The 21,451-nt window shown below is 38.1% G+C and overlaps 3 protein-coding genes across 4 annotated transcripts; 1 reads left to right on the forward strand and 2 right to left on the reverse strand.

Moving 5' to 3' along the window:
- Positions 1–320: 320 nt before the first annotated feature.
- On the reverse strand, positions 321–2,300 carry LOC111495933 (uncharacterized protein C6C3.02c-like). The gene is made up of 5 exons (XM_023146113.1): positions 2,161–2,300; positions 1,754–1,810; positions 975–1,058; positions 715–884; positions 321–597 (listed from the first exon to the last, which is right to left on the reverse strand). Exons 1-5 carry the CDS (start codon positions 2,180–2,182, stop codon positions 499–501), a joined length of 432 nt encoding a protein of 143 aa, XP_023001881.1. The 5' UTR covers positions 2,183–2,300; the 3' UTR covers positions 321–498.
- A 974-nt stretch (positions 2,301–3,274) lies between these two features.
- Positions 3,275–19,352, reverse strand: LOC111495915 (E3 ubiquitin-protein ligase UPL2-like). Of its 2 annotated transcripts, none has more exons than XM_023146076.1 (18): positions 19,147–19,352; positions 18,820–18,940; positions 16,700–16,795; positions 16,405–16,608; positions 9,728–16,250; positions 8,544–9,634; positions 8,177–8,479; positions 7,896–8,100; positions 7,289–7,566; positions 6,888–7,183; positions 5,503–6,616; positions 5,274–5,420; positions 5,061–5,141; positions 4,750–4,975; positions 4,490–4,629; positions 3,812–3,918; positions 3,597–3,716; positions 3,275–3,564 (listed from the first exon to the last, which is right to left on the reverse strand). In XM_023146076.1, exons 2-17 carry the CDS (start codon positions 18,913–18,915, stop codon positions 3,614–3,616), a joined length of 11,010 nt encoding a protein of 3,669 aa, XP_023001844.1. In that variant the 5' UTR covers positions 18,916–18,940; positions 19,147–19,352; the 3' UTR covers positions 3,275–3,564; positions 3,597–3,613. The 2 variants fall into 2 exon arrangements, with proteins under 2 accessions (XP_023001844.1, XP_023001843.1); XM_023146075.1 differs by having other exon boundaries at positions 18,820–18,943.
- Positions 19,353–20,613: 1,261 nt separating this feature from the next.
- LOC111495934 lies at positions 20,614–21,162 on the forward strand. Its single transcript, XM_023146115.1, has 2 exons — positions 20,614–20,842; positions 20,923–21,162. Exons 1-2 carry the CDS (start codon positions 20,672–20,674, stop codon positions 21,034–21,036), a joined length of 285 nt encoding a protein of 94 aa, XP_023001883.1. The 5' UTR covers positions 20,614–20,671; the 3' UTR covers positions 21,037–21,162.
- Positions 21,163–21,451: the final 289 nt, after the last annotated feature.

Below are 21,451 nucleotides of genomic sequence, written 5' to 3' on the forward strand. Positions count from 1 at the left end.
ACATATTTTAATACTTGACCATCCCGTTTAATGGATGAGCGGTCTTCATATCGATCTTTCTTCTTTACTTTAGGAAGTCACAATACATTTGCAACATCCAATGGATTACCATGTCAACAATCGACACACATATCCAACTTCCTTTTGACAAACATTCATTAAAGTCTCTCTTATCGAACATTTATCTTTCCTCGTACATTCACATTCTCGAGCTAATTTCTATACCATTGATTTCATTTCATAATGATATTCATCAAGTAAATGATCCAAACAACAGTTCTAATATAACAAGGCAGCGCTCAAAACACAAAGCCAAACAATTGAGACCAAATGGTGAAGTGTTTCATCATAAAGCACTTTTTATTGAAGTTAATAGAAGTGATCGTAAAATGAAGACACTGTCACAACAACACAACATGATCATGACACCGCTCACTGCGGACATCGGAATGGAACAGAGTGAGAAAATAATAATAGTTGTTCCAAAAATCAATTGTTTCAAGCACCCAAAACAGAACCTGAGCCCCTGCGACATTCCTTCAACATATCCAAGTAGAATTGGCACTTCCCAATGTCGTTTCCATAGTGGTTCAGACACTGCAAAGGAAAAACAAAAGAAAATGGAAGTTGCTTGAGTATCAAAATGGCTTTCTCATCAAAGCATTTCAAAAAGAAAGTGATTATAAATTACAATAGATAGAACAAGGAACCTACATCTTCAAAGGCCTTTGATTGAACGGTACAAGTTTCAGAACCTCCCGGATTGTTTGCTATAGGTGTTGCAGAAGATGATGAATCAACGTTCTCATGTTGGATGACTCGAGGACCCATTACGGCATCGACAGCCCTGTGAGCGACCGCACTTCCAGTACCGAAGGCCAAACCTGATAGCATTATAGACTTACCTTGAGCAATGGTAATGATAGCATTAAAATAATTTCTCCAAGGAAAAGTGCAAGTGCTTCTAAACTCACCTTGAGCAATGGTGGCACCAAGTCCTCCCAGCATAGACCCACCTCCACCACCTTGTACAGGTGCAGGTGGAGGAGCCGAATGAGCTGCAGAAGTCAAGTCAATTTTAGCACCAAAAAACAATATTGTTACGAATGAATTGTAAAAAACATAAGGAAACATTCGGCTTAATATGCAAGAACAGCATATTTATTTGCACTCATATTGAGAGCAATACAACATTCAGAGACTCCAGCTATACAACTGCCAATGACCATGAATCCATATCAATGATTATTAGCAATCTACTTAAGAATATCTGCAGTAACATAGTTCAAATACTTAAACCTCCCAAAAAGGGAACTGATAAATTAACTGAGCGTGGAAGGCTTACACAAGTGCAGCTATCATTTTTCATATAGCTCAAATGTAGAGGGTCCCCTCATTGGATTACCGCACCCCACCAACTCCAGAGTGTTCAAGCCATAAAAGTTCACTATGGTAGGTTAAACTTATTGACCTTTTTTTCGAGATCTTTATTCAAGAATTAATTCCAGACCAGTTTCAAGTTATTAACTTCCCAAACTGAAGACTCAAAATCCGAACACGGTAACACAGGTGTACAGAAGCCCGGCCAAGAACCCAATCCACCACAGGCATACACAAGATAAACATAAACCTTCTAAAACACAGAAACTCACAACGGCTACCAGACAAACTCAACATTTCTACATCAAAAAAGTTATTAAAAATAGAACATTTCTTATGAGAATAAAATCATATGAAATTCGTGGCATTCTACCTGGCGGCGGAGGATTGCGAACTGGAGCGCGCGGGGCAGGACGGGAAGCAGATCGTCCTGTAATAACAAGTAATGTTTAACTATCCACCACATGCATCAGTAAGCTCTAACAAATAACACAGCTCAAATATTCATCGCTATCCTATGAATTTTCAAAACATAAAGAATACAAATCCTCCAAACCCTAGTTTTGCCACAAAATAAAAGAAAATAAAATTGTTGACAGTCGTGTTTTCAAATCAGATACATCAACGAAAATTTCTCTTGGCCAAAAATCCAACCAACTGTTATACACAAAAGGAGGTAAAGAAAAAAGGAAAAAGAAATCTGGGCGGGTAAAATCATCTGAACGCAGAAATGATAAGTGGCATAAGAAGAGATGAAGGTGAAAGCGGTGGAATACTGACCTCCAGAGCTCCGACGAGGCATGGTTGCGGACGATAACAAGAGAAGACGGTGATGAGGAGAAGTAACCGAAGCGGAGGCGGCTATCGCTAAAAGCCGATGAGATCTGCGCTTCTGGTTTTGGTGGGGTTTCTGTTTCCCGCCGTTTATATAGTCCTCTAAAATCGCGTAATCGACCTATTGGAGACGGCCACGTGGATCCACCATACACAATGGGCAAACAGACTATTCTCCAATGTTCTCTCGCATAAATTTGAAGTAATTATTATTTTATTTAAGAAAAACTAAATAATAAAGGAAACCCTTTTAATATCCTTTTCAAAAAAAAAATCTTTTAGTTAAATACGAATTTTACGTACAAATTCTATCATTTACGTTCCCACAATAAGAACTTAAATTCGAATTTATAATATTTTAGAGTATTATAATATTTTAATCAATTAAATAATACATCTTAAAATAAAACATTGATACAAATTTTAATCAAAAGAACAATATTGATCAGTAAATTCGAATTTATTTCATTGATCACATAATTATTTCATTCTAACAAAGGAGTTTAATTTATATTCCTTACAAATATATATTTCTTTTTTCATTTTTTTGGTATAGTACAAATTAAATTTCAGTTCAATAAAATAAAATAAATAAATAACTTACTGTAAAGATGAAAGGCAATCAATTAACTTTAAAAGTATACTTATTAGCCCAAGAAACTTATGTTTTTTTATATGCTTTTTAACAAATATAAATTATTATATACTCATAAAATTGAATAGGGGTCTCGAAAGAAAGTAATTTCACCGCTATTTAGTAGGCAAAGAAAGATTATTTGATTTAAAAAGGGCGGGGAATGGTTTAGCTCGGTTAACAATTGAACAATCAAGGTCAGGCATGAAATTTTATCCCACCAAAATTTTCTAACTTCTAAAACCATATAAACAATTCTATTTTATCGGAACGAAATTCTATGAACCAAATTTGTAACGAATATATTAAACATAAAATTAAAAATCAAAAGAATTGTAATAAACATTGTTAAAGAACAAGAATCAAGAACAGAGAATACGTATTTTGGTATAATAGATTTGTAAATGCGATAAGGAGGTTGACAAATAATGAAGAACAAAATATTAATGAACAAAGAATCTACAGGTAAAGAATAAAGGGGTTCTCTCTCTCTCTCTAAACATTAATAAAACATAGGGGGAGAGAGAAACAGGTACACAAAATTTCAACTGCGGAAGCAAAATTACTTTAGTGATGATTTACGACTGTACAGTAAAAATATAAACAATATTATGAACTCAACAAGTCATAAGCCACCATCACCACCTCTCCTCTAATTCTCTTTTCACCCAACTTCCAAATGCAATTATATAAGTATATACTCTGTTCTCATACCTTCTTTTTTTTCTTTTTCAAGTCTTCAAGTCTTCAAATCTTCAAATCTTCTCAACCAAAGCCGAATCCTTCATTTGCCTCGTGAATTGCAAGGATCAGTCTTTCCTCCAGATGCTGCTTTGACGGATACTCTGGTAAATCTAACTGGTTGAAGCTGTAGAGGCAAAAGATGATAAGCCAACGCTCAGTATCTCTAACCCAAAAAATTCATGGATGGTAACGAATATAGCATCCTCATTTATTTATTACCATGTATGAGCAGATGGCAAGTGGTCTGGGCTACCGTATGCCTTGTGTATTTGGAACTTTTGTGAACCTGAAATTCCTTGCAGAGCACTGAAGCCTTCTAAAGGCACCTGTGAATATTTTACACACACAATGTTCAGACCACAGTTACGATGATTAAAATGCAGAAACTGAATCTCAGAATGGGTTCTACATTTGGTGGCCTTTGTGAATGTCCGGATAGATTATGAAATCATGTAAGCCACAGGTCAAAATACAGCAAAATCAGCTAGGTAATGGTTTATAATGAACTAGAGAGAATTTTGATCCGATTTCGGGTCTTTCATCTCAAATTTAGAACAGGTCCATGAGTAATAAATAAAAATGAAAAAGAAGATAGAATCAACCAAACACAATATGTTCAACCCGTACATACTAACATACATCGTGAGGCCGACCTTTCTCATTTTCACCGGCCCTCGGTAAACAAATAATGGATATCCACGGTACAAGTTTTCAGAGAAATAAATTTTTTAAAACTCACTCGACAGATCTTCAAACAGTTATTTGACTATTAATCCCAGCCTGTATACCGGATGAAAATTGCAGAGTTCATATCACAATAATAAAGAGAGGCGGCACGAAATTAACCTCCCGTCTCCTTTCATATTTAGTTTCAGTGATTGAGCAAAATCAGCATACCTTTGAAGTGCCCGTCACAAACTGCAAAAGTCGAGCCTTGTCTTCTTTGCTAAAGGCTTGAACAACCTCCCAAAACCACTGAATGACAGGAGATGCAGCACTATATCCTGAATATTCCGTGTTTGCTCGCATATCATCCACTGAAAACAAATTATCACACAAACTTGAGCGAGAATTCTTATCTTCAAAATTCAGAGGCAGAAAGTAATTTTAATTTGTAAAGAATTGTTTATAGAACAATGAATAAACAGAGCACTTACGATCAATATCTGGGAGCCCACAAATCAATAATTCAAGTTCCTTGTCATTAAAAATGGATATTAGTTCCCTAGGAATTATTTCATGGAAACCATCCAGAAAGGCGTTAATCTGAGGCCGAATAGCCGTTGTTAACTGATGCTCAACAACTAGATCAACATATTGGTATTTATTCTCCTCTGTTACTTTAATGTTCCGACCACCAGGAATCAGTTCATAATCAGTCACCTAATGGAACAAGATAGCCAAATTTTAGTAAAATGTATAGTATACGTTTTACATCAGGCCACACATTGAGAACAAGAACTATTACCTCCGTCTTTTCATAGAGGATCAGCTTCTCCTCATCGGCATCAACACTAAATGTCAGTCCCAGAACATCACTGATATCATTCTGGAAAGCAACAAAAAGACCAAACACACGAGTTTAATAATAGCTCAAAAAGAAAAATTAACATCATAGAAGTGCCAATACTAGAAGGCATAATTCTTATCAACCATAAGTATAAACAGTTGTAATCAGTACCTCAAGCATCCATTTCAAGTTTTTGTAGTAATCGGGATCAATAGCTTCGATGTCATGATAGGTAACTTTGACTCCCAGAATATGCTTGTAAAACGATCGAGTGAAATGGACATCCAAAAGCTGTCCATCATAAAGTGCTTTGCCAACCTGGCAAAAGAAACCAATGAGACGTGCAAAGTCGAAGTTGTTTAACTAAATCCATTAAATGCAAAAAAAAAAATGCACTGACCACTCGCCCAACAAACTTGAAGTATGATAGATGCTCTGTTTGGTAACCAGAATTGGGGTTCGGTTGAAATGTTGCATCATTGCCAACCGTCGTGAAAAGCAATGCTCCCTTGTCAAAGATAACCCTGGACAATACCTGATACCATTCCCTTGAAAGCCCACCTGCATCAATGCCTTCCTCTCCTTGAAAGTGAACTGTCAGCCTACCTTTCAAATCTTGTGTTGACCTCATTCGCAACTGATTGTATGAATCTTCAAGAATGTATGCCCTCCTAACAGAAATTCTTAAAGGACTATGATGATCATGTTGATGCTTTATTCTTGATCTAAAATGAGAACGCTTATTGTCAAAATCAATAAATCTAGGGACCTTCAACATAGGGGAGAATGACTTCTCCAACAGCCCAGGATTTTGTCGAATAAAAGCATTCAGCAGTTTTCTGTGCTTCTCTGAGAACCTAATAAAGGCAATGTGTTTTTCATCAACTTTTTGGGTTGGCACTGTAGTTCTTTGCAGCACAGCAGAAGCGCCAGCATCCTCAACCTCAGAAACTGTAGCAATATTCAACTCCTGATCTGAACCAGGCTGGGCAGGATGCAACTTCTCACACACCACAAAAAAAGACTCAATATATGGTAATATATTCTGACTTCCAGCAGGAAGTGGGGGTGTCACACCAGTTGGCTTAGATGTAGGAGTTCGAAATGATACCAACATATCAGGGGAAGAATCTGAATAGCTCTCAATCTTGCCAATACAGGTGCTCAGCTCCAGCCACAAGGGCTCCAAAGCAGCATTGATATCACAAACCAAAGTAAGAGCAGAAGCATGCTCTTTTTCGGGAAGAATTGAAGAATCTTTTCTTTTTTCAACCAGTAATGCAACAAGAGAGCTTAATGCCTGAAGAACTCTTAATATTGCAGCTCCATCAGAAGATGATATGCTGAGTGCTTTCACCGCTTCTCCAAACATGTGCAACTCATCCATAGCAGATCTTGTCAATTTTTCAACAGATTCTGATAGCTCAGTAATAAACAGGCGACAATGAATTGGAGCAATGTCTACCAACTTCTTCATCACTTCTCCCACAAGAGCATAAGTATTGTCTGATAACCTAAACAACATAAAAGGCATTAAGCCAAGCACATGATTTATTTGCATAAAAAAACACAAAGTAATGTCTGCATGTCAAAACCTAGGACAAGCTGGAATCTAGATTTACCACTCATTAAGATAAGAAAAAAAAAATATTTATAAAAGACAGGGAAGGAAGGAAAATACAGTACAATGAAGAAGAAGACTCCATAACTACCATACTCTTCTAAATAGATAATAATCATGTCAAAATAAACAATTCTACGGAGAGGTGCAGCTGTCAATCATACCCTTCTCGTGCCAACAGTGAGCACAGAAGCCGTAATTCTGCTTCTGGCAGGTTTTCAAGAATACTATGAATATCAAATTCACCATCAGCAGCTGAAGCTGCCATTTTAAAGTAAGCACCAAGTTTAGATGATGTTCCAACCCCAGAGGATACACTACTAGATTGTCCATTCACTTCAGCATCGGATAAGGAAACTTCAGGAGCAGCTGGTTGCTCAACAGTAGATTGTGTGGGTTGATTGGATAAATGTGATTTGCTTTCAGCGTTGTCAATGATCACTTCCAATAAATTAAGCAGCTGAGGAAGGAATACAAGGAGGCCAGAAAAATAGTTTTAACTTCTGAATGTGCCAAATGTGACAAATAAAAGAAATAGAATATGCAGTTCAATATAATGCACTACCTGCTCAAGGTGAGCTATACTTCTCAAATACAGGGGTTGGTTTAGAAGGCTTAGAAGTAAGGCAATTGACAAGTAACCTCCAGACTGCGGCCTACAGTCTACTTCATTTCGGTCAACTGCCATCACAGCTTTACCACAATCCTGATTTACATTCTCTGATTCCTGTAAGGTGGGTCTGAAAAACTTGCACTGTAGTAATATCTTAGCTACATGCGGATGATTCCGGGCCAAATAGGTCAGTGTTTCTAGAACACGTCTTGACACCAAAGGAGGAGCACCTATAAAGTAAAGCCAAAATGCATAAGCTATTACAAGGGAGGTGACAACACCCAAGCTAAAATAGATCACGGAGGAAAAACCAAACTCAAAATTTCATTTGATGATGAAAAACTTCCACTTTCGCAACTGTATACAATTTTTGCATTACAGGATAAATTGAATCAAAATGTCTATTGACATGCACCAGATTAGATATACTACCTTCAACTTGCAAATGATTTACTACTAGGCAAACAGACAAAACCAATCAAGAAAAATTAACAAATTTGATTAGCTAAAAAGGAATGAATCTAAGAGAAAATAATGGAAACAGAAAACAAATCCTCACCATCGAAAAATGAAGGACGTGAATATATAACATTACGTTGGCAAGCATAAAGGCGATATGAAAGCTCAGTAGAGTTTGACTGGTTAGCAAGCTTTCTTCTATCAAAAAGCAACACGTCCATAAGAATTTTCACCAATGACGTCCTGGTTTCATTATGTGCGCATAAATTTAAAAGTAGCCTCTGCAGTTGACCTTTATACAAAGGCTGAAAAATGGAATCCATTAGAAAATGGAAGCAAAATAGAACAGCAAACAAAGAGAATTTGAAGAAGAGATGATACCTGCACAACACGAAGTAACCTTATCATAGCATGCAAAGCATCGGTATCAACTAAAGGAGCTCCTTCAGCTTCAATGAGCCTAGATCCAAGAGATCTGCGAGAGGAAGTGCTACCACCAGTTCTGTCTAAACCAGAAATACCTTCAACTCTTCTGGTGATTTCACCTCTGCGGTGTCTAGGATGCATGCCAAAAAGAGTACGGTTGTGATATCGATGTGCAAATCGTTCACGTAACATGTTTGCCTCAGCCACAAGAGCAGGCGTGAGATTAGCAAGAATAGCATCAGATGAAGTGAGCAAAACCTGCAGTTTATAACTAATGTCAGCTGACAAACAAATACCACCTTCCCACAAAGTAACATATTACCTCTTCTCGAAGATCAGAAGGGAATGTAGCAATTATCGACACAGTGTCCATCTCAACTGGTTGGCCCTCCAGTTCCTGGGATAGATGCAGCCTTTGTGCTTGCTGCTGTGCTAGAACTTCAGCTCGAATATCTGGAGGAAGTGCAGCAAGAAATTCTGGATCAATATCTCCAGAATTTTGTGGTTCATTGCTTGGCGGCTGCACCACTTGACCCTGTTGGGTGGAAAGAACTTCAGCACGCAATTCCTCAGGAAGGGCATCCAAGAATGCCGGATCTATTGCCCCCGAACCAGTATCACTGTTAGTCTGCTGTTCCCCAACCGGTCCTTCCTCATCTGCTTCTCGACTTGAATTTTCGGAAACTTCAGTCACAATATGTAGGGATGTATCTCTTCCACTTAGTGAGGCAGAATTAGTGAAAGAAATGTTGGACCTTCTCATACGGGCAGCTTGTGAATCACCCAATGACATTCTATCAGCAGAACCTTGTCTATCTCCACCATCATCATGGCCGTCATAACTTCCAATTTCAACATCCAGACTCCGAAGGCTCTCCCCAAAAGTTGCACCACTACCACCACTTTCTTGACTCACCGCTTCAACATCCCTCACAGCAGCATCATTATGTTCAAACTGCATTTCAACAGGTTGTGATTGTTGAATCACCTGAGTTCCTTGCAGGGATTCACTTGCAGCAGGTCTACTATTGGTACCATCAGAACTGTTAATTGCCACAGGTGGTGGTAAATTATCGCTATCATGCTGCCCACTGTTCTCAACAATAGTCTCAGACCTTCCACTAGGTTCTGATGTCTGTATTTGTCCATTGCCATCTCTATTATCAGGCTCTGCATTTGCATCGAGTTCAGACAACTTCTCAGGAGTTGGTCTCCTCAACTGGGAAACAAGCAACTCTTCAAGGCCTTGGGGTATTACACCACTGTTAGAGCCACCATTTTGTTGGATATCGTTGGCCCACAAGTTTAGCCGGTGCCCATGGCGTCCACTCCTCAAAGACCTGAAAACAGTATCCAACCCTGAAGAATTGTTTTCCAAGCTCCTTTCTGAAATAACCATATCCCGATTGTTCTCTGAAACAAATAAAGCAAATTGTTATGACAAATAAATACATGATATAAGTATACAGTCAACATAAAATGTAGCAAAATATGGGAAAAGATTACCCGAAGGTCTAAAAGGAGTAGCATGCAATCCAGGACCCCCTAAAAGGGGATGTCGTGAGGGTGCAACAGTATCTCCTGTTCTTCCCAAAAGATTATAAATGGAAGTTGTGCGCCCTTGACGTCTAGAGCCAAATATTTCAACTGGCATTACATGGAGAGTTTCATTTTGAGAAGTATCTCTTCCAAATACCTCAACATGGTCAAAAACATTTATTCCATTAATACCCTCTTCTAGTCGTAATAAAACTCCATCTTCATCATCCTCATCATCTTCATCATCCTCCTCCAGTACCTCATCAAATTCGTCATCGTCAATCTCATGATCATCATGGTCTGTATCAGGATGTGGAAGATGGTGGACTTCATCATCTTCCAGATCATTCTGCTCCTCCTCATCCTCGTCCTCGTCCTCGTCCTCGTCCTCGTCCTCGTCCTCGTCTTCATCTACTTCATCACCATCATCCCCAGACATCTCCTCATCATCATCTTCATCTAGATTTTCTGGCACATGAGGCTGAATTTCAATTTGAATATCCACTGTATCAATACCATTTTCAAGACCACGTGCTTCCTCCGGTGTTACATGCATACACTCATCTTCGGCATTGGCCCCAAAAACCCCATGAAGATCTTGGTCGTGCTCCATATCCTCGGTAACAGCCTCGGAACCACCGTAGATTTGGTTAGCATTATACGGCTCAATCTGCTCAGCTGGGATTGATTCATGATTGGACTGTGACACTGTTTCCATTGCCCTGGGTGTCTCGCCAATATTCTCACCACCAGGTTGATTGTGATCAGGAGTCTTAGATGAACTATCACCCTTTCCTGCATTAGAATCTCCAAAATGAACATGCTCCTTGGTTACCAATTCCAGGGCTTTAATAACACCTGTAACAACTTTAGGCGAGTCTGGATGGTCTAGATCCAGGACTTTAAGAATTTGAGTGAAAGACCTAACAAGACAAGCGTCAACAAAAGTTGCAGAAGCTTCTGTAGTAATGTATGAGCCTGTGGGTGTACGGGCAGTTAACGTATCATTTAGCAGGTCGACAAAAGCTTGAAGGTCACTGCTGGGTGGCCTAGATCCATTACATGAATCAATAAATTGGTTCAGAATAGAACCAACCTCCACAAAAATCCTTCTTCTTGCCTCACTGGAACGGACACAGGAGGCAACCAGAAACTGACTCCCCCTGGTTGCTAATTTATGCTTCCAGTCACCATCAACTTTCTTTTCCTTCTTAGAATTTCGTGATAATGGGATAAATCCATGAAGGATGTGATGAATTATTCCACCAGTGCATCCGCCACTAGATTCCCTTTGATGAACAGGTCTGGAACAACAAACTTCAGTATCTCTCCGAATCAGGACATGAACTGAGGAGGCATACATTAACAAAATCTCTGTCAACAACTTCAAAATAAACACCACCTTTGCCAATGATGCAGAAGCTTCCAGGCTATTTGCATCATCTTCAGATAGCGAAGCAATGGCTTTCCCTTTTCCCTTAACTGCAGCAACATCAATGTCCATATCAGAAGATGCTTGGGCACCGCTGGTCAACTCCACAGTAACATCATCTTTCATAGGAGGTATAAATGTATATACTGACTCCAAAAGAAGTTCAATCACGTTTATGAAGTTTTGAGAGGATTTTTTATGAACACGACTACTTTTAGAATCATGAAGCTTGCTCCGCACATTTCCTGCAGTGGCTGGATTAGCATTGCCCAAAGGAACTTTCACATCATGATTCTGTGTTTTCTCTTTTTCCATTGATTTTTCCTTCTCTCTGTCTTTCTCTTTACTTTTATCCTTCTCACGATCTTTCAGCAATGCAACGTAAGGCCTCTCACCAATCATCTCAATTTGGCAGACAGATTGAGCAGCCCGCATAAATATCACAGGATCCCTTGAAATAACAGAATTTAAACCTAACAAAAAATTTCTGGGGGTTACCCTTCCATTTGGATGTCTGTTCATAGCAGTGATAAGGGTATGCCTAATTTCAGATTCCATTGCCTGCTGAAGAGTTTGAGGATCTTCAAGAATGTGACGGATAATGGTAGATGCAATACTGTCGAACCCAGGAAAGAGGCTAGTTGTTGGCAATGAAAGCAAGGAAGTTAACCCCCCCGCTTCAAGGAAACTAACAGCAACAGAATGTGATCTGGTGAGACTCGAGCATAACTGCAGAACAGCATGCATTGTTTCACATGGAAGCCTTTTCTTGATACAGCTGCAAGCAATTTCAATAAGTTCTTTTTGATTGCCGACATCAATATACTTTGGGGAAAGTCCCAAGGCAGACTGCAACTTATTCTGTTTATCTTCGTCAATGGTCAAAGCGTCACCACCAACATTATCCCTTTTCAGCTGGTCTGCTATTTCAGGATTGAATTTCTTCTCCTCCTGCAAAAGCCGATCAATGGCAAGAAATGCAGCCGTAACCCACTTAGGAACTTCAACTTTAACGCCAAAAGACAATCCAGAATCCCATTGCGAAAGTAGATTTGAGGAAACTGTAACTAAACCATTTTTATAGGCAGCTTCTCGTGCCACAGTATCATCATTAAGGATTAAGGCAATAACATGAAAAAGAGCAGATAATGTTGTACTATTTCCACTATCAGAAATTTTATCACAGCCCTTCACGCTGTCAATCAGAAAAGACATCACATTAGACCGATTTTGACCATCATTCTGAGAGCAAATCATCACAAGCAGGTCTCTAACTGGAAATGCTAGAGTTTCTTTTGCTCGCAAAAGCCTTACGCATGTAGACAACAACTCCTCGGTACAAGGGAGTTGGACTGATTCTTCTATCTGATTTGAGACCTCACTTGAAACAGGTTCCTTCATTTCCAATTCAGAGTTTCCTAATGATAGGGCAAGTGCACGAGCAAGTTCATCATCCTCCCGGACCTCCTCTGGATGGGAGAACAACCACTCCATAGCCAATTCTACACTGTTCGATCCAACTTGCCTCAGTGCTTCTTCTGCCCTACTCCTTGAAAAACCCATCTCAACAATTGTCGAAATTGCTGTTTCATTTGGAGGAGGGACAGCAATGCGAGCACTGGAATTGCTACTGACACTTTTAACCTCAACACCAGAATATATATGCCTAATGATAGATATAACAGTGGTAATAAATTCACAACTACAGTCAATAAACTGAGGATGGGTCCAAACAGGGAGGACTGCCTTCAGCACCATGGACTGGAGGACCTTCACAAAAGTCTCTGCATCGCGAGGAAAGGGAACATCACCACTAGTCAGTGGTTGTGCAAGCAAATGCTTAGTGAATGAAGATAATATAAATGGTGAGGTCACCAGGTGATCCATGAGTCTTCCGTAGCTAGCTAAGGGGCCTTGAATCCATGAATGATCATTATCTGCCTTTTCATCTTGCTTTAAATTTGCATCATCGGTTTCCATAGGAGAAGACGGGGCTCTATTTATTGTGAAAAGTAACTGGCTTGTAGCTTCAAAAGTGGTCAGAACAGATGACACAACTCCATGCCCATATAAGCAATTTAGCAAAACAGTATTACAGGAATCTGGTCTATCCAATAATATGCCGTCAACAAAATCAATAACCTTCCCAAAGTAACGGCACTTGGTTGATATTGATCCCTCAGATCCAGAAGCATTCACATGTCCCACAAAATTCATATGATCTAACACAAGGGAGGACAAAGTGGAAGCCACAGCCTTGGCGGAAGACGATACATTTACCACATCATCACGGCGACGAGATGGAAGCAGCATCACCTTCCCTAACTCTTGAATCAAATGAGTAGTATGGAAAGAAAGGGATCTCACGAGGTCGCAACAAGAAGCATAACAAGTTCTATGCTTGGAATATTCTTTTCCATTAGAGGCCCCAATGGTGTCAGACTCTGAACGTCCTTGATTATTGGCTCCAAGTTGCAGGGGTGGAGAACCATTAGAACCCATCCTTTGAAGAGAACTAGGGGCACGACCAAGATCCCGATACAAATTAATAAGGTCAAAAAACTGAGATTCAACGCTCCATCCAGATGTCCTCCTCCTTAACAAGGGATCAAGGAACTGCCTGAAAGAGTTAAACCTTTGCTCTTCAATTTCATTTGTATGGACCTCAGAGTTCTGCAACTCAGTAATAGAACCTGTACTTTCATCTTCTAACTCAGGTTTTACATCTTCAAGGAGTGCTATCTGCCACAAAATTTGACGATGCACACGTCCAATATCTTCTAATACATTCTTGCTCTCATTGCCAAACTCAGTGAGCAATGCCGTCACCCATCGATTGTCTTTGGAGTCAGCAAGAAACAAAAGGAACTCAACAAGAAAAAGTGAAGAAAATATTTTTTCATCTGGTGTTGTCCTGGGATCAAGCAAAAATGATCCAGAAACCAAGTCAATCCCAGTCAAGACTTTCTTTAGATGGTCTCTAAGCGAGGAGCAGAACGCACGTGCCAAGGGAGCAGAATGATGCTGGGTAAAACCTTTGAAAACCATTGTACTATGTAAAGCAATAGTTCCATTAGCTGACTGAGCAATGCTAGGTCGTAACAACAGCTTCAATAAAGCCTCAATCCCAGAATTCTCCACAAATATCCTACATGTTTCAGAATTCTCCATTGTCCTGTGAACCAGTACCATCAGATGAAAAATACATAATTGAACAACTTGCTCAGTATTAATCACTTCTTCAGTAACAATGCTGTTATTTTCTTTGTCATCAGAATCTGTTTCCATTGCAGTGTTCCCATTAAGCTTTCCTGATGAGCCAACAGGGTCCTTATCCCCAAGGGAAGTGATTTTTTCAATTACTTCAAGGATAATATCAACTCCACTGCTTCGCAATGATGAAACATGGCGCCAAAGCTCTTCCACTGCATTAGCCAGAGGAACAATTGCTTCATTCATTACCAAAACATATTTTTCTTTGGTAAAAATGTCAATAAGGAACCTCAGTGCCAAAGTTTCTTTCACTGCTTCCAATCCTCTGGCATTAAGACAAATTGCACCAATCCCATTAGGAACGCAAGTAATTGCCTTCGGAGAAGGCAGTATTCCAGCTGCCACTGAAGCTAAAAATGCATCTGGAAGACCCAACTCATGCAACAAAGGATAACAAGTGGGATCTTTATGGATGATTTCGCTCATTAGAGTCACAGCCGAGCAATAAATATCACCACCAAATTTATCTACATTGCCAAATATCAGTGACAGAATGTCAGGTAAAGTATTCGTAGAGCTTGTTGGGACATATGTAGCAACCCCCAGTGCCTTCAGTGAAACCTTAATCATCCGTTTTTGATTATACAACTGGTCATCATTACATCTGGAGCTCTCACCAATAATCATTGAATCTATATTATTCCCACTTAAGCCAATTACTCTATGTACCTCTGTCTGCAGCCTTTCAACCAAAAGTTCAACTCCCCCTAACTCCTTAAAAAGAGATACAGCAGAGCTGCTGAAATCCATGAGCTTTTGCAATGTTTTCACAGCAAGACAAACGAGATGCAAATGGGAAGGGTCTGAATCCTCCAATAGAGGTAGGAAAGTGGGAACCATCCCTGAACTCCGAATATTGTTTCCTGAAGCTGAAGAGGAAACCATGTGGAGCAAGTAGAACTGAAGGAGCGCTTCCACAAAGGCAAGAGATGATGGATCGTTTGAATTTTTCAATGATAAAATAGCCTTCTGAAGAACATTCAAGAGTATCGTACGGTTCCCCCCAGCAAAACTAATGCTAGATCCACTTAAAATCCTCCGTTCATGCGATGAATATGCAGAAAACTGAGCTCCCAGAGCACGCATTGCAAGTGTCCTGATAGTTCCAGGAACAGTTTCCTCTGACCGCACAATTCTAATCAGTTCATTTGTATATTCTGGCTCATTAGCAAAGAAAGCAACAAGCTCGTCATGAGAATCACCCGACTGAACAAGTACAATGAAGGCAAGAAGGCATATTTTACTATACAGTCTTCTTAAATTAGAAGAGTGAAAGGCACGAGCATATCTGATCCTGGTCAAAAGTGAGAATCTAAGCTCAGGAGGTACATCATACAGCTCAATGCACTGTTTCAACACCGTCAAATCATCTTCCTTCTTTAAATGTAAATCTGGTATGTGTATAACGCTGGAATTAGAAGAGCTTGAACTTGAACTGCTTTCATCACTACTTTTGGCACCACAACCATGCAACTCAAAATATAGGCTCGAACCTATCCGGTACTGAGCATTATTAGTATCATTTTCAACATCATGTGGAAATAAACAACGTCCTTCCTCTCGGGTTATCTCATTTGCAACAACACATGAATATAAACCCAAGCCCTCTTCCTTGCTTCCCCATCCCTGTGCGAGAGAGAGAAGATAGCTATTTACAGAACCACAACCAATCAACTTCCCTCTTCCATGAAGCTTCGAGGGATTTATTTTAACAAGGGCAGAAAGAGTTTCTAACGCAGCAATAAGAATTTCAGGATCCGTTGATGCAAGTAGAAGCTTGAAATACTGTTGGAGGAAGAAAGAAAAAACAGAATTATGAAGAAACTCAGGACTTATAATAAAAGGTAGTAGAACAATCCTAAGATAGAGGCAAAATAAAAAGTTTTACTAACCAAAATGTGAAAAAGCACAATGAATCAACATCATCAGCATAACATACCTCCAATCCATCAAGGGATCCCTTGTTGTGGCAATTCTCTAATACTATCTGCATGACACGCAGAATCTGTAGAATTGCATGTTTGGGAAATGGGCTATCATCTTCTAAAATTTTATCAGACAAGAGGTCATTCCTACAAGATAAATATGTCTTGAAATATGTATCAAAATGCAGAAATAGAGGCCTCCAATGATGATAGTTACCCTGAAACCCGAGGAAACAAGTCTTATATTGGATATCTGAAATCATTCAAGGAACTAAAACTTCATGTTACAAAGTATCCACAATTTACCACCTTATTGTATTCCCATCGAAAACCAGAAAGATGTATTGCTATATCATGCAATGGACACTGGATCACCTTATCAATAAAAGCTTTGATTTTTGGAGGCTGCAAAGCAACATATAGACCAATCGTGTCACCAAAAAAAAAAAAAGGATAATAGATTAGATAGAAAAGAGAGCGAAGAGTTTTTATTTTGATGAGAAACCAAGCTATCATGGAGAGAAAATGAAAGAACACAAAGGCCATAAAAAAAATAGAGCCCTCCAAAAGAGGCCAAACGATTAACAATACCAAAGAAAAAAAGCCTCTGGTTCAAAATAACAAGGCCTAGCAGAAAATTATAAATAAAAGAGAGCAGTGTGAGCCAAAATGAAAGGGAGATATCATTAATGTAGAGGTCTGTATAACATGCTTCATAAATGAAAGGTATGTGAATTTTACCCCTCCCTAAGGAAAAACTTTGCTCCACCCCTAGAGTCTTTATGGTAAAATTAGAACGGGCTAAATTATTTACTTGGTAGTATGTTGGCATAAAATGCATTGTGAGCCTTCTAATTTGGAAGAATGTAATAAATTCATGTTATTCTTCCAGTTATTTCATGAGGCGTAAATGAGACATAAAACTTGAAGCCTATTGTTTCATGAAGGCATTAACTCATCTACAAATTTTACACCTTGAAGATGGCATAAGTGTCAAGCCTTTAAATCATCAATATAAAGTTATAACCATTTTGTTTTGGCTTGAACCAAAGGAAGTAGGAAAAATTACAAAATAAAATAGACATAGTGTACCAAGAGGAGCCCAAAAAGTGGTAAGATCCACATATTCTAAAAGTTGCAACACTTATCTTTAACAATTTTACAATACTAGGCAACAATTGAATATTGTAATCCTACGATTCAAAATCACTTTTAAAAGACACACACAAGCACACATCATTTAATTGAAAAAAGCAACTCCAATGGCTAATATCTGCCACCATTCCTGACGTCTCCGAGGAGGATGAACAAAACAAACAAAGAACTCATCCTTTTTAGGGCAACATCACTACAAAGTAGTAATATCACCGCTTACTCACATTCTTATGTTCGGTGCTGCAGGAGAAAAATAACAACTTCAAAGAAAAAGTGTCCGAGCTTCCTATGGAAGATTTTTCCTTATCTTCTTGAAGATTAGGAGGTCTTGTTCATGAGTAAAGAAAGCTCAATTTGTGCAGAAAATTCTCACTTCTAAGATCCAACTTTTCTATAGTACGGTTCTTTTTCTCCTTGTGGGAGCTTGGTGGGGGAAGGAGTACTAATATCTTCATCCATCAATCATTGCCGTAATTATCTAATTGAATTTAACATGTTTTTAAAGAAATGAAAAAAGAAAAAAAAAAACTCACAGGCGTTATTAAAAAGTAATAGAAATATCAGATTAAAAAAATTGTGAAAATTTTGTTCCCTACCAATACTGACTTGATGGAACTTCACATGTCCATACATCAATCTTCCTTCTTTTTAATAAGAAACCAAGCTACAATATGTAATAAAAGCTCATATACATCAAACTTCATTGAGTCTTGCAGGGATATCAGACGCTACAATTTAGTTTTTTCAATCCAGCCCTACACAAATATATTTATCCAATTTTTGGGGCATTCAAAATATGACTGAATATGGCATGTGTCGAATGTCAATATCAAGAAAACAAATGTCCTACTTAAATAATAGCCTCTAAAGTTAAATTGTCAATGCTTCATCCATAAAAAATTGCTCGCTCATTGTTTAAAATCATTAAAAAAAATTAAAAAAACCCAAAACGTGAACGCAGCATGTGATATAACTTATGAAGTGAAAAAAACATTACCAACAAATGTGACATAATTAAAAAGTTCTTCGATTAACTTAAACTACACTACATCGTGCTGAAAAGTGTGATATGCTACAGTATAACACAAATATCTCCATTAATACATCAGAAACGTAAATGATTCCTCAGTCAAAATCCGCACTCGTCATCAACTAAACGCCACATTACTACCAAAACATTGAGAGACATAGCCCGCTCCAGAATGCATGAAACCACTCATCGAGAATAAAATTATAAAAAAACAAAAAAAAAAAACAAGAAATTTAAAACTAACAGGCTCAGAGTCGAGTTTAACAGAGGGACCAAAGGAGCCCTCGCCGGATAGAAGTTGCCGCAGCCTCGACGGCAAGCTTGATCTTTGCGTAGTCATCTCACCACGTCTTCTCGACTTTCAACTACTGTAAAAAGAGGGGAAAAAAAAACAAAACAAAAAAAAAATGAAACGATGCAATCAAAATTAAGAATAAAGAGAAACGATACAATCAAACAGAGCAACAGGACCATCAAAAACCCTAACACTGAAGTCAAAATAATTGCAATGGGAGTGACACACAAAATATGGAGTGAATGAGTTAGAGAGAGAAACGAAGAGGAGCCATACCTGAGGAAGAAGATAGAATGAGAACGGAAACGCGCACATCCGAAAATTGGTGAGTGTTGAACAGCAAGAAGCAAATCGATGGGGGGTTTTGAGAGGAAGAGAGAGAGGTGGAAACCGCGAAACGATGGGAGAAAAGGAAGAAGAGAGAGAGAGAGAAGGGGCGGGGTGGGGGTCGCTAGCCTAGCCGCGAGTCGCTGTATTGTTACGTATAAATGTGTATAATTCTGAATAGTGAACCCTTGGAAAAGAAGAAAAGTAGATATATATATATAGGTATATATATATATATATATATATATATCTATATGGTGGGAAGCTGACACCAACTCCTTTCTTCCACAGATCTCCCGTTCATCAGATTTCTCCTTCACTACTTTTCTTCCCCAAATCCGTTTGCTTTTTGCTTTATTGTAACAATAATATTCCAAATAAATCCTTTCATTCTTTAAAAAAAAATTAAATAATTCCTTTTATTACTCGTTGGAAAAGAAAGTTTCTATTTTATTAATACTCATAAACGTACTAATATCATATATTTCATAACTAGTTCAAATTAAAAATAAGTTGCACTAAATTAGGACAGGTTTGAGAGAACTCTAAATTTAAATTGATCACAATGTCGTAAGTGAATTTTAGATTTAAGCATTAATCGTGATTTAAAATAATTTAATGTGAGGTCTCACATTAGGTAAAGAGGAGAACGAAACATTATTTTATAAGGATGTAGAACTCTCTTCCTAATATACTCGTTTTAAAACCATGAGGTTGACGATGACATGTAACGAGTCAAAGCATACAATAGCTACTAGCGGTGGATTTAGAAGGTTACTTGTTTATTTTGTATCGGAGAGTTTCGAGAGATGTTTGTGATTGTGAATTTTGGGCATTGCAACTTATTAGATCAATTGTTATTACGATCTTTCAAATGTTAACCGTTTGTTCACTTTCATATAAAAAGAATAATAATTTACAAATGAATAAGAACAAACACTTTTTAGCAAGAGTGGTTTTAAAAATTTATTATCCGTCAGAAGTATTATTTAAACGAAATTATAATATTTTCATAAAAAAATTGTCAACAATTAAAAAATATATATATATATATTTTAACATTTTTTTAAACACCAATAATATTTTTAATAGCATTTTCATTCAAAAATGAAGCGTTATTTATTTATTTATTTAAAATATTTGGATTATTTTTAAATTTTAGAGATGATATTGAAATAAAACTCGATTAATTGAATTATAAATAAATAGTTAGACATATTTGGAAGCAAAATAAAAAAAATAAAAATAAAAAATTAACTTGATTTAAAAAAATATAAAAGTATATTAAACAGTGATTATTTTAATATATTAAAATGCCGTATAACACCTTCTTACTTTCTTGTAAAATTATTGTATAGCCTAAACAAACGTGGGGGGGCTGAGGAGTTGGCACGTGCACAAAGTTGCTACATGCGGTGGCTCTGTCCCTGCTCATAAGATGTAACCATAGCCCCATTCCATGCGTGCATAAACCATGGACGAGATAAGAGCTTCAACGCCGCCGCTGCAAGACGACGGAGCAGGGAGGTTTTCTGGCTGGAAAGAAGAAGCGTCGGTGATGGATCGCGTTAAGAAGGGGTGCATGGCCGTTTATGCGTCTTCTCAAGAGGCACTGCGTTATGTCAAAGCTTTTTTCGTTGGCTGGGTTAGTTAGTTCTGTTACTTTTTTGAATTAGGATTATTTGAACTCTCGAAACTGTATTAACGGAAAATGAAGTTTGGCAGGGGAAGAAGATGACGGCGAAGAGCGAGAAGGAAGCGGCGGAAGCAGATTTGAAGATGGCTAAAATGCAGGTTGAAGCTACTGAGGCCGCAGAGAACACCAAGAAGGGAACTTAATTTGCGCATAATATTCTAGAATGAATCATCAAAAGTTTAGCCCTCCCCCTTGTAACCATTTCGTCTTACAATTTTTCAAATTTTTGTAAATTTTTTATAAATGCTAGGTTCATATTTCATTATATGTATGGTATATTTCCTATTTGATCGGTTTGAATTCGAATTCTATATTTCGAGTTGCGATGGGATCTATTCCTTCTATATCCAATTTAAATCATTGGATCAATCTTATATTAAATGACTGCTTGTCTACGTTGCCAGCAAAAACCTTTTAGGTTAGAGAAACCAAATGTGATCTCCCACATTGGTTGAGATGGAGAACGAAACACTTTTTTCTAGAGAACTCAGGAAAGTCTATCTGAGAGTTTCGAAAAATTATATTTTTCGATTCATTTTCGATACCAAATTCTAACAT

Source organism: Cucurbita maxima, unplaced genomic scaffold (genome assembly GCF_002738345.1).
Source record: "Cucurbita maxima cultivar Rimu unplaced genomic scaffold, Cmax_1.0 Cma_Scf00022, whole genome shotgun sequence".
Classification (NCBI taxonomy): domain Eukaryota; kingdom Viridiplantae; phylum Streptophyta; class Magnoliopsida; order Cucurbitales; family Cucurbitaceae; genus Cucurbita; species Cucurbita maxima.

What these genes read in the sequence shown, in the direction of transcription:
- LOC111495934 (XM_023146115.1), top strand. Translation starts at nt 20,672, where the DNA reads ATGGACGAGATAAGAGCTTCAACGCCGCCGCTGCAAGACGACGGAGCA. An exon ending in AAGCTTTTTTCGTTGGCTGG is followed by an intron (nt 20,843 to 20,922) that starts GTTAGTTAGTTC and finishes GAAGTTTGGCAG; the next exon opens with GGGAAGAAGATGACGGCGAA.
- LOC111495915 (XM_023146076.1), bottom strand. Translation starts at nt 18,915, where the DNA reads ATGACTACGCAAAGATCAAGCTTGCCGTCGAGGCTGCGGCAACTTCTA. An exon ending in TTAAACTCGACTCTGAGCCT is followed by an intron (nt 16,796 to 18,819) that starts GTTAGTTTTAAA and finishes GTTGCTTTGCAG; the next exon opens with CCTCCAAAAATCAAAGCTTT. An exon ending in GGTTACTTCGTGTTGTGCAG is followed by an intron (nt 8,101 to 8,176) that starts GTATCATCTCTT and finishes TCCATTTTTCAG; the next exon opens with CCTTTGTATAAAGGTCAACT.
- LOC111495933 (XM_023146113.1), bottom strand. Translation starts at nt 2,182, where the DNA reads ATGCCTCGTCGGAGCTCTGGAG. An exon ending in TCGCAATCCTCCGCCGCCAG is followed by an intron (nt 1,059 to 1,753) that starts GTAGAATGCCAC and finishes TGACTTCTGCAG; the next exon opens with CTCATTCGGCTCCTCCACCT. An exon ending in AATCAAAGGCCTTTGAAGAT is followed by an intron (nt 598 to 714) that starts GTAGGTTCCTTG and finishes TTTCCTTTGCAG; the next exon opens with TGTCTGAACCACTATGGAAA.